The following is a 15520-nucleotide window of genomic DNA, read 5'->3' on the forward strand; positions in this document are numbered from 1 at the left end:
ACTACTACATCTGATGCTTGTCTTGTTATACCCTGTGGAGACTTGTCAAGTCAAAGACAGCTCTCCACCCCAAAAAAGTACCTCTGTCCTTCCTGACTCTGCTCAGACTGGACATTAGTGAATCAGGATCATTTAGTCTGGAAAGGTTTCAATAAAGACTCCAATGTCAACTGGGAGTATTGTCCCCCACACCCTGCTAAGACAGCTTTTATTGCCACAGTTGTTCTAGTGTTCTGTAGACCACTAAAGAGCACGCACGGATGGACTGTCCCAACCAGTAGTTGTAATTTCCTAAAGTCATATATTCATTTTACTAAAGAAACAGCTTCCTCTAGCTGTGAGCTAAACCAGTACTATCCAATACAGGTTATTATCTCAAACCCTCAAAGTTCTTCCCCTTCCCTAAGCCGGTTCACTTCTTTAAGCCGGTTTTATGGTATGGGGGCTGAGGTGTCAGGAACAGAACCTATCAGATCCTTTGAAATATGCTTCATTGATCCCCTACCGCCTACACCCTTAAGCCTTCTTCCAAAACCTCACAACAAAACTATTGTTCCTCCTCCATCTAATGAAAAGACCAAGGTAGCTATTGTAGAAGTTAAAAACCTAAAACAAACTTTGGCCCCTGAGACAGGATATCAAGGTGCGAATGCCTGGTTGGAATGGATCAAATATTCTGTCCACACTTTAAACAAAAGCACTTGTTATACTTCTTCACAAGGCAGACCAGAGGTCCAGATTGTCCCCTTTTCACTAGGATGGTCCTTCAGTTGACCAGGGATGCGCTGTATGGTAGCTCTTTTCCAGGATTCCACAGCTTGGGGTAACAAGTTGCGTCAAGCTCTCTCTCTGCTATATCCCGGAGTTCAACACCCTATGGGTCAGCCCGAGGGCCATCCAGCTTCCATCTCCCGACACTAAGTTCACTTCCTGTCTCTCACGACAGGGAGGAAACTTAGCGTTCTGTTCCTTGGAGACCTAAAAGGATGCAGTGAACTTAAAATTTTCCAAGAGCTTACCAATCAGTCAGCCCTCATTCGCCCCTGAGTAGATGTATGGTGGTATTGCGGTGGACCTCTACTAGACACTCTGCCAAGTAACTGGAGCAGCACTTGTGCTCTAGTCCAATTGGCTACCCCTTTTACCCTGGCATTTCATCCACCAGAAAAAGAAAAAACAACATCGTAAAGCAAGGGAAGCTCCTTATGGGTATTTCAACTCCCACATTTATTTAGATGCAACTGGAGTCCCACAAGGAGTACCAGAAAAATTTAAAATTCGAGATCAAAAGCCGAGGTGGGCGGATCACAAGGTCAGGAGATCGACACCATCCTGGCTAACACGGTGAAACCCCGTCTCTACTAAAAATACAAAAATATTAGCCGGGTGTGGTGGCGGGCGCCTGTAGTCCCAGCTACTCAGGAGGCTGAGGCAGGAGAATGGCGTGAACCCAGGAGGCAGAGCTTGCTGTGAGCCGAGATCGCGCCACGGCACTCCAGCCTGAGGGAAAGAGCAACACTCCGTCTCAAAAAAAAACCAAAAAGACAAAAAAAACTGGAGATCAAATAGCTGCAGGATTTGAGTCAATATTTTTGTGACAACTAATAAATATGTAGATTGGATAAATCACATTTATTATAATCACCAGCGGTTTATTAATTATACCAGGGATGCTGCCAGAGGGATAACAGAACAATTGGGGCCCACTAGCCAGATGGCCTGGGAAAACAGAATGGCCCTAGATATGATATTAGTCAAAAAAGGGGGTGTTTGTGTTACGATTAAAACTCACTGTTGTACCTTTATTCCAAACAACACTGACCTCACTAGGAACATAACAAGGGCCTTACAAGGACTTACTGCTTTATCCAATGAACTAACTAAAAATTCTGGAGTCGATAACCCTTTCTCAAGATGGCTAGAGAGGTGGTTCAGTAAATGAAAAAGAATCACAGCCTCGATCCTTACTTCGCTTACAGCCGTTATAGGTGTGCTCTTTCTTACAGGATGCTGTACTCGTAGTTTAGTGCAGACTTATAAAAACAGCTCTCACCAAAACCTTCCTGAGCTCTCCTCCACTTTATTCAGATAAACTCTTCCCTCTAGACACCCAAAAGAACAAGATATACTGAGACATTTTGAAGAGAAAAAAAACTATAAAATCAAGAGGGTGAAACTGACAGAGATGATAAATTCCTCTTCAAAAGGTTTTAACTCCCAGTGTTTCTGGTTGTTTCTCTAGTTTCTATAGTTACCCCTACTGTAAACAACACTTCCTGCCCTTGCTGCACCCTGACAAGCCTAGACATGCTTTGTGCCATAATGGATAGCCTTCCCCTTCCCGCCTAGATAGCTGGGTTCAATTTCAAACATTAGCCAACTGGGTCAGTTTAGATTGTGCGGTCCAATCCTAGCCAGTAGGGGAAAGACACAACAGTGGGGACCAGCTGCGTCAGGAGTTAAGTATCCCTTCCCCTCCCTTGTCCATCTCAGGAAGGCTCTGTCTACAAGACGCACCCTTCTACAGAAGTAAATTGCCTTACTGAGAAAACTTTGGCCTGAGTGCTATTTTCACTTCGTGACACCGAACATTTACTTCCGACAATCACATCTTTAATAACTGCTAAGTACGACTAACTTGTTTAATAAGTGATATATAAAGTACGAGTACTTGACCAGACAACGAAAGAAAGCAAATACACGTTTAGTAGCCTTTATATAGAATGCTTGAGACCAGATTATTTTGGATTTTTTCAGATTTGCAGATATTTGCCTTTTTACCTACTGGTTGAGCATCCCTAATTAAAAAATCCGTAATGTTCCAATGAGCATTTATTTTGAGTGTCATGTTGGCACTCAAAGTTTTAGATTTTGGAGCATTTCTGGTTTCCAGATTACAGATATTCAACCTGTATAAAATATTCATAGTCACTAGATTTCCAAACGTACAGAAATACCATAACAACCAAATCAGCAATTAGAAGACAAAAACGAGTTCAGAATGGCATCTCAGGAATGACCTCCTTGACAGCAGGGCATACATCACCTGTACACTAGGTACCACACCCAAGAGACTTAAATGTGTACTGACTAAAACAAAAACAAAGGTAAGGAAAAAAAATGAGAACGAAAGACTAATAATTTCTACAGGAATGTAATCTATTAATTCCTACTTATAAACCTTCACAACACAGACCTATTTCTCTAGGTTAAAAACAGGTTGGGCAAGGCAGCTCATGCCTGTAATCCCAGTACTTTAGGAGGCCAAGGCGGGAGGGTCACTTGAGACTTGGAGTTCAAGACCAGCCTGGCCAATAGGGCGAAACCCTGACTCTACTAAAAATACAAAACCTAGCTAGACATGGTGGCACGCACCTGTGATTCCTACTACTTGGAGAACCTGGGAGGATGAGGTTGCAATAAGTGGAGATTGCACCACTGCACTCCAGTCTGGGTGACAGACACAGTCTCAAAACAAACAAAAAAACCCCCCAAAATCCCTAGTACACTGCTATGGTTTACACACATGTACCGAATCTTTTTTTTTTTTTTTTTTTTGAGACAGAGTTTTGCTATTGTTGCCTAGGCTGGAGTGCAATAGCGCGATCTCGGGTCACTGCAACCTCCGCCTTCCAGGTTCAAGCAATTCTGCTGCCTCAGCCTCTCAAGTAGCGGAGATTACAGGTGTGCGCCGCCACGTCCTGCTAATTTTTGTATTTTTAGTAGAGACGGGGTTTCACCATGTCATTCAGGCTGGTCTCGAACTCCTGACCTAACGTGATCCATCCACCTTGGGCTCCCAAAGTGCTGGAATTACAGGTGTGAGCCACTGTGCCCAGCTTCAAATCTTCAATATCTATTAATACTACTATTAGTTTTGTCATCAATATTCAACAAGCCTAATTTAAAAATCAAAGGTTAATCATTGATTTGTTCCCTCTTTTGATCCACTAATGAATACATTCATTGCACTCTACAAGCTGCTTCATTTATGTGTATGTGTTACTACTAACTTATTTTGATGTTGCCTTTTTCTCCTAAAAAGCAAACTAAAAGAATAAAGGGCCCTAATTCAGCATTTCTCACAAAATGCTAATTTCATACAATGTGCTACATAAAGCAAAACAAACAGGTACCAGGGAGTCAGAGAAACTAGGGAAGGGGGTGTTGGGGGAGTTGGTCAAATAAAACAGAAATACTGAGTAAAAATTGTAAAAGCCTTCTGCAAGACTTCTCAGTATCTTAGTAAATATTATGCCTTCTGAATTTCAAAAGGGGACAGGGGGGATGCAGGTCATTCTTTTCAACTGATGTGGTCCTCCTTAGATCTTTCCACACTTAGTTTGTGAATGGATGAGCTCATATCTAAATGAACTGCTCTCTAAATATAATGAAAATAAACGTATCTATAGTCTCACTAGTCAAAAATCTAACCATATTCAGTCAAGAATTTACACATATTAGGTCTAAGATATTTTTTAAAAGCACTTGCCTGAGTCATCCACATGTACCCAGATTCAAGAATTATGAGCAGATGACCTAAAAAACAAAAATTCTCTCTCTTTTTTGTCACTGGCTAATGCCCAATTCAATGGCATGGATCCTGTAGCTAATCAAAAGTAAGGGTAATTCAGAAGGAACAGCAACAAATAAATTTGTCAAATCAGTCAGGTAAGTCTAAGGTACCAATACACTGAATTTCTCTGCAAGGCCTATATTCTACTCTATCATTTTTCCTCTGCATTACTTACAATACCTTATACAATGTAAATGCTATATAGTTATTATACTATATTTTTAAAAATTTGTATTTTTTTGTTGTTGGTCTTTTAAAAGACTATTTTCCATTGCAGTTGCTTGAATCTCTGGATACAGAGGGTCGACTGTAAATGCAAGTATTTTAGTTTTATTCTCCAAACAAAAATTATTTATTTCATCTTATTTATCTTCCATTTTTGTCAATGAAAAAGTTAAGAATAAAGAGGCAGACACTAAAAACAAGCATTAAGTAGTAACAACATAAAGTCACAAGTAACCACTGGAAACAGTCACATTTAACACTAACTGACTAATGGGCTTATACTGCAGGAAAGAATACCTGTGTATTTGTTTCATTCATTCAACAAGTATTTTACTGAGCACCCATGATGTGCCAAGAACTGTGCTCAGCACCTATAGGCTTCTTAAAAAGTACAGAACGTAGCCCCTGCCCTCTAAGAGCTTACAATCTATTACTTGTTGGAAAATTAAAGCAAATAAGACACCATGAAACAAGTCAATAACTAAGTGCCAAAATAAATGAAACAGTAAGAGTTATGGGTAGATTACATATATTTTCTTTAATAATCTGAAGGGGAGGTATATGTTGGCAAAAGTTATTTTTGAGAAACTTTTGGAGAAGGCAGGATTTGAAATAGTACAACATAGGTAAGCAAAGTAAAGTTCATAGTGATACTGAGCTGGGGGCAGGAGGGTAAGAACAGCCTAAGTTTGAAGTTCTGAACTAATATAATCACTCAAGACACTCTGCAAAGACCAGCCTAAATTCAAATTAGGGAGTGTGAAGACATGCAGCCTTGAATCCTGCTTTGACATGTACTATGGGGAGGTTCTTTAAAGTTAAGCTGTGGAATTTAGATACTATGTTACAAGGCACTGAAAAGCACTGGAGATTCTAGGGCAAAGAGATCACACGCTAAAATCTAAAATTTGTGGGGGCAGGGGGGCATCCTTGAAGGAAGAAAACCAACTGAACTCGAAACCTGTTGAATAACCTAGGCATGGGAGAGTGACGACTTGGGCTCATGTGGTATCAGGAACAGAAATAAAATAAGATCTGTTAGAGCCAGGCTTACTCAATATAAGAACAAGAAAATCAAACTCATTTGTAAAAAGCAATTATTCATTTATCAGTTTACCGACCCAAGACCAAAAAAAAAAAAAAAAGGTACTGAATAAATAGAATTAGGGAGGCAGTACTAAAGGAATTTTCTGTTCTTTTATTTCCATATCTTCCCATAAAATCTGATATCATCTACTCTTATCAAATGATCTGAACTGAATCATAGGCTGTTAGAGCTGAAAGGGACCTTAACTCAATTACTGTACTCTTCTCATTGATAAAGGAAAATGAAGACTCAAAATAGGGAGGAAAAAAAAGGGCCAGCTAGCAGGACTCTCTGGGGCAAAGGCATAATCATCTGTGATAAAGATGGCAGGACTTGCACGTCCTTTGTGTAGAAAAGACAAAAGAGTAAGACATGAAAACATTATTTACTGTGGACACTGAGGAAGAAGACAGCCTCAGATATAATTTTATTTTGATAGAAATCGCTACAGAAAATCTTTATTTTTTTGAGATAGGGTCTCACTTTGTCACCCAGGATGGAGTGTACGGTGCAATCTTGGCTCACTGCAGCCTCGACCTCCCAGGTTCAAGCAATCCTTCTGCCTCAGCCCCGCAAGTAGCTGGGACGACAGACGCACTCCACCACACCCAGCTAATTTTTTAATATTTTTTGTAGAGACGGGGTTTCACCATGTTGCCCAGGCTGGTCTCCAACTCCTGAGCTCAAGGGATGCACCTGCCTCCGTCTCCCAATGGGAAATTTTTGAGTACTGTCATTCAGCAGGGAAAATTCTTTATCTTTCTTTACTAACATGATGGTTTTTTTTTTAACCAGTGATCCCTCAAAGCATCTTAAATCACATATTATTTAAAGCTTTAAACAATCTGTAAGGTCTCTTTCAGCTATAAGATCCTATAACTCTAAAATTATGACTTTCCTATAAAGTTCTATAGAGTAAGAGGCAAATTTAATCTACAAGATAGAAAACTGAAATAAACCCGAAAGAATATTAAGCTCAATCTGATAATCATCAAATATTTATTACTACTAAGAGTCAGCCTAAATGCATGAGATGGCACTCTAGGTCATCTCATGAATAAGAAAAAAAAAATTTGAACACACTACTTCTTTAAGCTAAATAGCTTGATGCATTTGAGAAATTATGAACCCTGGCTTCCGTACATCATTAAGCTATCCAGTCTGCATATTATTTTACAAACAAGTTTTATAATTTCATGTCATATTGGTAACATTCCAAAGACCACAATTATTTGGCAAGTAAGACTGCCACCAATTTTAGTCTTTAGCTAGTCCCAGCATGAGATGTTCATGAAAACCACTCAATACATGAAGGATTTCATAACCTTCAGTCCCAAAGTCTAAAGAATTTGTGAACTGACTTTTTAAAATTGCATGGCAGAACCCTCCCAACTGTCACAACTGTAAATGATACAGACAGACATCCTGCTTCATCTCAATTATCTTCTGACCACTTACTACTTCTGAGTACTTCTGAGAGTGGCAGAAGAAATAATGCAGGAAAAAGACCAATTGTGCTATTTATTATCACCTTTAATTTTTAAAGCAATGTTTACAGAGTTTCAAGTAAGATTTCCGATTTGAGAATTCAAATTATCCATGCTCTCCCAGTCCGTTTTAAAGCTAAAGTAAGAATTTTTTTTTCCCCAAGATTTGGGCCCCATATTTGTTAGCAAAAGGGAATTATATAAATCTTACAAAAACAGTGGAGATTCTTTTGGGACTTTCAGAGCATAACTCCTACTAAAACATTTATTTATTATACTAACAGGAGCCTTCAGAGGGAGAAGAATTCTAAACATCTAAATAATTAGGTCTACTTAAAGGCACATGGCGTATTATTAGCCTAGGAAAAAGTAGAAGGAAACAACACAAAAAAAATCAGTTATTTGAATGGATGTATACCAAGTAAACTTACTAGAAAGATGGTCACTGATATAGCTACAGAGAAAGGGCCATAAAGCAAACTGTGACCAGCTTATGTCAATGAGATACATGAAAGTACTTTTAAAAAATAAAATCTGCATTTTTTTTTTTTTTTTTTTTACTAGAAATATGACTAGCTGGTATCTTGGTTTTGGTAGTGCAATAGCACCATTACAGCAAGGGTAAGCAGGTCAATCCCTTGCAAAACTTACCTTGATTGGCCCAATGGAAACAGAAGGCCCCAGAAAAGAGAGAAGCATCTGGCAGTAGCAAATTGTTTTATTTTATCTTTCTGTGGAAAGAAACTAATTTTAAATAAGAACCAGAGCATTTAAAGAATAAATATTTTTAAAGCTCATTATCTAGTTAGAGCAGCTCTACCAAGAAAACAAGAAGAGCTCCTTGCTGCTTAGAGATGGAAAGAAACAGAAGAGGAATCAAAGTTGTTTCTCCATCACCTAGAGAGTTTTAAAATTTGTGTTATTCTAAAGTCACAGAATAAAAGGCTCTTTTATTTAAAGAACTCCTGCAAGCAGAATCTTTTGGGGCTGGTGTCTTTGAATAAAGGTTTTTTTTTTTTTTTTTAAACAAAATTAAGGGCAACATTCCAAATTAAAAAAAAAAGAGGAAAATCACTTGACATTAAGCCCTTCTACTCTTAAGGTTAAGTAAAAAGAGACAGACACATAGCAAGCTCCTTTTCCCACTGCAATTTCACCAATAACTTTAACCATGAAAGCTTAAACAATTATCAAACAGTACTAATTAGCAAAAGATCACATGAAATTGGCTTCCAAAATATTTTGTTAGCCTAAATTTTTGATGATTTATGGAAATACTCAAATGGAAATAACCCAGCCACCTAAAGATCTATATAGAACTTAACATGGAGCACAAAATTACTCATGGTAACTGAACCTGTTACCTTTCTTAGATGCTTCTCTAGAAACTCAGTTCTACCGAAATCACTGAATCAGCATTAAAACCTTTTGATCCAAATCACTTCTACAAAATGTCCATTTACAATTTATGCTAGAGATGGAAGGGACAGCTCATAAGCAGGAGTGTAGAAGCAATAAGCATTAAAAAAAAATAGTGTAAGTGGAAAATGAAGTACCTACTGGCACTGTCCTATGAAGAATCAGAATTATAGAGCACAAACCCCCCACCCTCCCTCACTCTCCTCCAACACACACAGAGGAAGATATTTCAGGAATAAAATTCGCTCTAAACCAAAACAATTGCTATTTTCAGATTCTATTTATTTACATGGTCTACCAAAATCAGTTATGTTGCTGTATCAGATAATATTTACTTTTAGACCATTAACTTCAATTGGCATGGTTGAAAAAATAATTATTAAAAATAAAAGCCTGGACGCACACTTTACTTTTAAGTAATAATAAAAAAAAAATTCTTAGTTTTGAGGTAATCAGTAAATTTCTCAGGAGACTTTTTCATTACATTCAAATTTCCATTACAGTCATGATTCAACATTTGGCTTATTTAAAATTATTCGGGCATAAACTAATCCTTAAACAGCTATAACTATTGACCTAGATTTTGAAATCTTGACAGAATACCTGAGGCAAAAACAAATAAATAAATGCAAAATAAAATAAAAGCATTCTTACTTGTCCCATTGGTGGCCCTCCCATAGGGGGCATCATCTGTGGCATCATTCCATGAGGTACAGGAGGCATATTCGCTCTCTGACCCATAGGGTGCATTCCCATTGGGGCATAATGCATGCCAGGGTGCCCCATCTGAAAAACAGCGAACGTTTTTAAATGAGCAAATAATACTAAACGCTTCTCAAAAATCTCATTTCAACAAATCAGTTATCTGAAGCAACCTAATATTAAGCTTATGCATAATAATGTCACTGGATTAATCTATACCTTGTTTTAAACAAAATGCATTCTGCTAGTATTTAAAACGAGCTTGCAAATTCCGCAACAAAACGGGAAAAGTTAAGATGATTACTGGACAGCTGGATCATAGGTTTTCTCTTTTTTTTAAGCATTGACTTAATCAGCTACTAACTGGCTTGCTAAGCTTGAAGGATACATATTGAATACTAATCTTAAAACTGTTACAGTGAAAACAACAATTCTTCTATTTCATGCAAATATAAAAAATAGCCAGCTATTGTTATTTTATAACACTACTGATTTTAAACTTTAAAATGCTCTATCATATTAACTCAGGTGAAAGTCAGTCTTATAAAACACAAACAGTAGTGCCACCCAGGGACAATTCACTCCTAACAAACTTATTTCCTAACATAACCTTTAAGACAGGTAAAATTCCTTCTGTCAAAAATACATTTTTAAAGACTGAGGTTCTGTTACTCACGGACACTAAATGCAAACAACTAATTCATCCCTTTCAACGCAATTTAAAAAGACAACTACTTTCTTTACCGATGAGTCCATTGTTCCATGTTTTAAATTAAAACCAGCTAATTATCTCCTGTCAATTGTCCTAACAGTTCCCCATGCAGACGACCCCACAAGTAATGAAAACAAATTTTGGCAGCCGCTGTTAAAGTCTTACAGAATCAAGCCCCTCCCTCCCCCTTCCAGCTAAATCGGGCCTAAAGCTCCAAGACGCTCACCCCGCCCAAGAGCCAGCACCTTCACCACGCATCTGTCTAGGCCAAGCCTACGGGGTACTTCCAGGGTCTCACATCCTTCTTTGTGCATCCCCACCCTCCACTTCTCTCCCTCACAACATATCCCACCATCTCGAGTTCTTCCTTCGTCCACTCTTATCTTCTTCTCCTTTCGGAGAAAGCTTCCTGTTTCTCTCACTCCGTTTTTCATTGTGCCGCCTTCCCCCTGCCCCACTGATCCCTTACCGAGGGCCGTCTCCTCAGGAAGCCGTCAGCAGAGACCCAAGAGCCGGAGCAGAGGCTTGAGCCGGACAATCTCCGCTCCCCGTCCCCAGGACCCTGCGAGGGAGGATGGCTCTCCATTTCACTCACCATGAGGCCTCCACGTTCAGCTCCCGTCCCCGGCCTCATCGTCGGGCTCAGACTGCTCCGCCGGCGGCCACTGCCGCTACACATACCAACAAGAAGCGATCTGAGTGGCTGGCGCCCACTGGGGCTAAAGGTTAAAGGCTGCCCTGCGCTACGGGGCGGGATCAGCGAGGCCAACAGGCTGACGGGCTTCCCCGCTGTCCAATCAGAATGCGCGGCCGACACGCAACTCTGCGGCGATTCGCCCGCAGCCTCAGCCTCACTCGGCGTCGCCTGCATGGGGCGGGGGGAGGACGGAGGAAGTTTCTGCGCCGAGTCCTCCGTCGGGAAAACTCTACCAACTTCCCCAGGGGAAGGGAAGACAACCGTGTCCCAGCTTCCCGAGCTTAGACCGCCTCACCCCGTAGGGGGTGGGGCAGTGGGGTCTGCCACCTTCCCCCTCCCCGCCCGAGTTACGTACGCCCCACAAACCTGAGGCCGCCAGGGGTAGGGTGGAGGGGGCGGGGGTAAGCAGCCTCTAGTGTTAGCGGTGGCTGGGACCGAATGCGCGCGCGCAGTGCTCGAGGCGGAGGGGAGGGGGCGGGGAAGGCGAAAGGAGGGGTTCCGAGGAGAGGGTGCGAGCTCGGTACGCACCAGGTGGAGAGCGCGCGCCTGGGTGGAGGAGGAAGGAGGCGTGTCGAGTAGCGTGAGGGAAGTTGTGGTACGGGTGGGGAGAACCACACTAAAGGGAGATGGGGTGAGCAGTGAAGGCACCGCGAGAGTACCAGGCAGAGAGCTGCCCTTTCTTAATAGGGGAACCTGGAGAAGAGTGTGAGCGTAGAGGGGAAGAAGGGAGAAGGCAAATAGGTTCGTGAATGTGTCGAAGGCGCGGGCGGGCGCTAGGACCCGGCGTCGAAAAGATGCGGCTTTGGGGCTGTCGGGTCTCGCGCTCCCGTTGGTGACGCGGCAGTGGCGGAGGTCTCCGGCAGGGATGAAGCGCCGCAGGGAGTGGATACTCGGCCGCCTTCGGCCTCCGCCCACTTCTCGCTGCGCGCTTTCCTGCTCCCCCTTCCGGCTACAGCCCTGGGGTCGAGCTCTGGTCCAAGCGCATCCCACCTCTCCTCAGGCCCTACGACTTCCTTTGCAACCCGCCGCCCAACCTTGCTCTCCGTGGTTTACCCCTGGGTTCTGAGGCATGGTGGTAGCGGCCACGGCCGCGGATTGGCTGTTGCGGACCCGGGGCGGGGCAGGTGGGAGAGGCTCATACTCCGCGGGTTTCGCTGTGCTTCGCGCCATGTCGTTAGCGGAGAGCGGGTGGCGGTCGGCTCTGCGGCGCCGCCGTCCCGGGACCCCGGGCCCTGTGGCTGGGCCAACATATTCCTCCTTTACTCAGGGGGACAGTTGGGGTGAAGGCGAAGTCGACGAGGAGGAGGGATGCGACCAAGTGGCCCGCGACCTGCGGGCGGAGTTCTCGGCTGGGGCGTGGTCAGAGCCCAGAAAGGGCTCGCTGCTCCCGCCGGACGGGGACGGGTCGCCTGTCCTGCCAGATAAGCGCAATGGTATCTTTCCCGCGGCCGCGGGCAGCAGAACCCAGCCTCGGCGGTGGCCGGTCCAGGTCCTTTCTATTCTCTGCTCGCTGCTCTTCGCCATCCTTCTCGCCTTCCTCCTCGCCATCGCCTACTTGATCGTGAAAGGTATTGAAGCCGAGGCCTTGAAAGTCTGTCCAGAGTAAAGTTGAGTCAGGGTGTGGCTCTTGCCACCACCCTTCTCCCTTCGTGCTGCCTAAGCCCGCAGGGTGGCAGCTGCTTTCACCCAGAGTCCTCATTTGCATCTTACTTTGCTTTCCAGCCCTTTTGTAAGTGGAGCGTCCTGATCCGTGATCAGGAGACCCATTTTTAAAAAAGATCTTTTGATTAAATGGGTACTCTTGAAGAAATATCTTCAAGTCCTTAAACACGGGGGATGAAATACTGTCAAGATTAAACAAAAGGCGAAACACCCACCATTAAAAGGAGACTGTGAAAAGTGCATATAATTAAAATAGGCTATCTATGTTCAGTGGCCTTCATCCACAAATAAAGATGTGCTGTCCACCAATTCCTCTACACAGAATCCTGAGGGACAAAGATTTTTATCGCATAGTCCAAATTTCTACTTTTATACGTAAAATAATTAGCCTTTCAGTTTTTAAGTTTGTGTCCAGGTGTAGTGCACAGAGTTCTGTTGCAGGAAGCATAGTCCACTCTTCCTCTGATAATTTTATTAGAGGAAAATAATAAAAGTTGAAATACTGGCCGGTTGAAAGTTTATTGCAAGGCGTACGGTTGTATAATTTAGTTGGCTAGTGTATGTTATAGTGGAAGGAAGCAGAGTTAAGTTTAAATTTCCATTCTTACTAGTTTGTGACGTTTGCCAAGTTACTGAAAAAAAAAACAAAAGAACTTTCTTGTATGAAAAGCACCCAAAACATTGTCAATGAAGTGTTATATTTGTACTTCATTAAATATAATTAAATCTATTTAACTCCATTTTTTGTCTTCATTGCTTCCCAGAGTTTAGTGGGCTGCAGATGGCATGGCATCCGAAACCTTACAATGCTTGATTTTCATGCAGGAGACACATTGGCCAGTTGATGTAGGTTTTACCTCTTCATAAAATAGTAAGCTGTGAATGTGCATAAAATGCAAACTGTCAGTCTTTTTTTTTTTTTTTTTTTTTTTTTGAGACGGAGTCTCGCTCTGTCGCCCAGGCTGGAGTGCAGTGGCCGGATCTCAGCTCACTGCAAGCTCCGCCTCCCGGGTTCACGCCATTCTCCTGCCTCAGCCTCCCGAGTAGCTGGGACTACAGGCGCCCGCCACCGCGCCCGGCTAGTTTTTTGTATTTTTTAGTAGAGACGGGGTTTCACCGTGTTCGCCAGGATGGTCTCGATCTCCTGACCTCGTGATCCGCCCGTCTCGGCCTCCCAAAGTGCTGGGATTACAGGCGTGAGCCACCGCGCCCGGCGCAAACTGTCAGTCTTAAATGGTTGACTACCAATGTTTCATTTCTTTATCATTCCCCTCCCCCGTTTTTTACCTTTTTTTTGCAATCCTGATAGTTTTGTCTCCTAGGTGGTTTGTTTCTCTTTTGCTCGGAGACCTTGCCTTTGTATCATAAAGTCACAAAACCATGATAAGTGGAATTCCATTGCAGAGGACATTGTACCGTGCTTATTTTGAAGAATGGAGAAAGGAAGTGAACTCTGCCTAGTATGCCCTTTAGTGTTTACAACTACCTTCGGGAATAAACAGTACTCTCATTCTATGTACAGTATATGGCTGTTAGCTCCCTTAGTGGTCAACACATTCACTTGCTTGCTGAAGGTCATATAGTTGGTAAATTGAATCAGAATTTGAACCCAGTTCTTTATGTGACTCCAGAGCACTTTCCACAGCTTCTCAATGCCTTCACAGCCCTTGAGGTACTTTTCAAATTACAATATTACTTTCCTACCTAAGTCCCTCTTTGTATTTGCAGAGTTGCATGCTGACAATTTGAAAAATGAAGATGTTATAGACACTGGATTATTAGGTATGGAATTAATTGTTGTTTGCCTTGGTTTTCAGTTCACTTTTGTGTTTCCAGATCGTGTTTGAACTAAATTTGGGATAAAATACTTAATATATTTCTATGTGCAGTCATTCAGTCTTATGTTTTTCATTTGCATATGTTGGTGATAAATGTTACTAGATTTCCTTTATATATGTGAAGTATGTGTATACATATATGGTATATTTGGTATAGTTTTTTAATGGACCAGGTGCAGTGGTTCACATCTGTAATCCCAACACTTTGGGAAACTGAGGCAGTAGAATCACTTGAGCCCAGGAGTTCGAGACCAGTCTGGGCAACATAGTGAGACCCTGTCTCTACAAAAAATAAAATTAGCAGGTGTGGTTTCACTCATGCTTATAGTCCCAGCTACTTGGGAGGCTGATGTGGGAAGATCACTTAAGCTTGAAAGTTCAAGGCTGCAGTGAAACATGATTGTTACACTGCACTCCAGCCTGGGTGACAGAGTGAGACCCTGTCTAAAACAATAATAATTTTTTAATGGGTACTGGTGTGTGTATATACCACACACACTAGTAATACATTTTTAACGCAACTGCATGTGACTCAGGTCCAAGGAATATTTAACATTTTCTAATTACCTTCTGGAAGAGGCTTCCCACAACTCTTCTCAGGAATTTAAAAACAAAAGAACTTCTTCACTAACTTAGCGAAGGTAAATAATGTCTTACGTAGGCTTCAGGAGGAATTTAAGTTCAAATATTTTTATGTGCACCTTTTTTTTAAGCATTGACCATCCTTGCACAGGTTAATGAGTCAGACCTCAGTTTCTACAGTGTCTGTAGAATGCTATAGTTCACAGGTTTCCAGAGAAAAAGGTTATTCTATATTTCTCTCCACCAAAATGATTCTGAAGAGTTAAAAACTTTACCTGTCCAGCATATTTTACTCCAATTTGCTTTGATCACTCTAAATTGGGGAGGGGAGATCAAACTTAATCACTCTACATTCGATCAAATGAGTCAAGTAAGTCATTTGATATGATCACTTTAAATCATTTGATTTTGTCACTGTAGATAGGTGGTTGAGATACTATGACACATGTCCTCCCCTCTCCCAATCTTTCCTAAACCCTCTAATCTACCACTTTATGGCTAATCACCCTTATGGTGACACTAAGTATAGTGTA

General features: G+C 41.9%; 2 protein-coding genes across 19 annotated transcripts in view; one reads left to right on the top strand and one right to left on the bottom strand.

Moving 5' to 3' along the window:
- The window catches only part of PRPF40A (pre-mRNA processing factor 40 homolog A), a 64427-nt gene extending 53165 nt beyond the window's left edge, over positions 1-11262 (bottom strand). For 4 of the 14 annotated variants that reach the window (XM_065525495.2, XM_065525494.2, XM_065525492.2 and 1 more), the window contains exons 1-3: positions 10678-10883; positions 9449-9580; positions 8027-8106 (exon numbers count right to left, since the gene is read on the bottom strand). In XM_065525495.2, the coding sequence (XP_065381567.1) occupies positions 8027-8074 (48 nt within the window). In that variant the 5' untranslated portion in view covers positions 8075-8106; positions 9449-9580; positions 10678-10883. Of the gene's footprint in view, positions 1-8026; positions 8107-9448; positions 9581-10677 lie in introns of all 14 variants that reach the window. The other 10 variants (XM_045368249.3, XM_045368248.3, XM_005573197.5 and 7 more) reach the window with 4 other exon arrangements.
- Positions 11263-12068: 806 nt separating this feature from the next.
- Positions 12069-15520, top strand: part of ARL6IP6 (ARF like GTPase 6 interacting protein 6) — a 42700-nt gene continuing 39248 nt past the window's right edge. For 2 of the 5 annotated variants that reach the window (XR_012421109.1, XR_012421110.1), the window contains exons 1-3: positions 12069-12473; positions 13332-13413; positions 14296-14349. Coding sequence is in view for 2 of the 5 variants with exons in the window: in XM_005573195.4 (XP_005573252.3) it covers positions 12074-12473; positions 14296-14349 (454 nt within the window). In the remaining 3 variants the exon portion in view is untranslated. Of the gene's footprint in view, positions 12474-12723; positions 12943-13331; positions 13414-14295; positions 14350-15520 lie in introns of those variants that run through there. The other 3 variants (XR_010579870.1, XM_005573195.4, XM_045368257.3) reach the window with 2 other exon arrangements.

The sequence above is a fragment of the Macaca fascicularis genome, chromosome 12, assembly GCF_037993035.2.
Source record: "Macaca fascicularis isolate 582-1 chromosome 12, T2T-MFA8v1.1".
Classification (NCBI taxonomy): domain Eukaryota; kingdom Metazoa; phylum Chordata; class Mammalia; order Primates; family Cercopithecidae; genus Macaca; species Macaca fascicularis.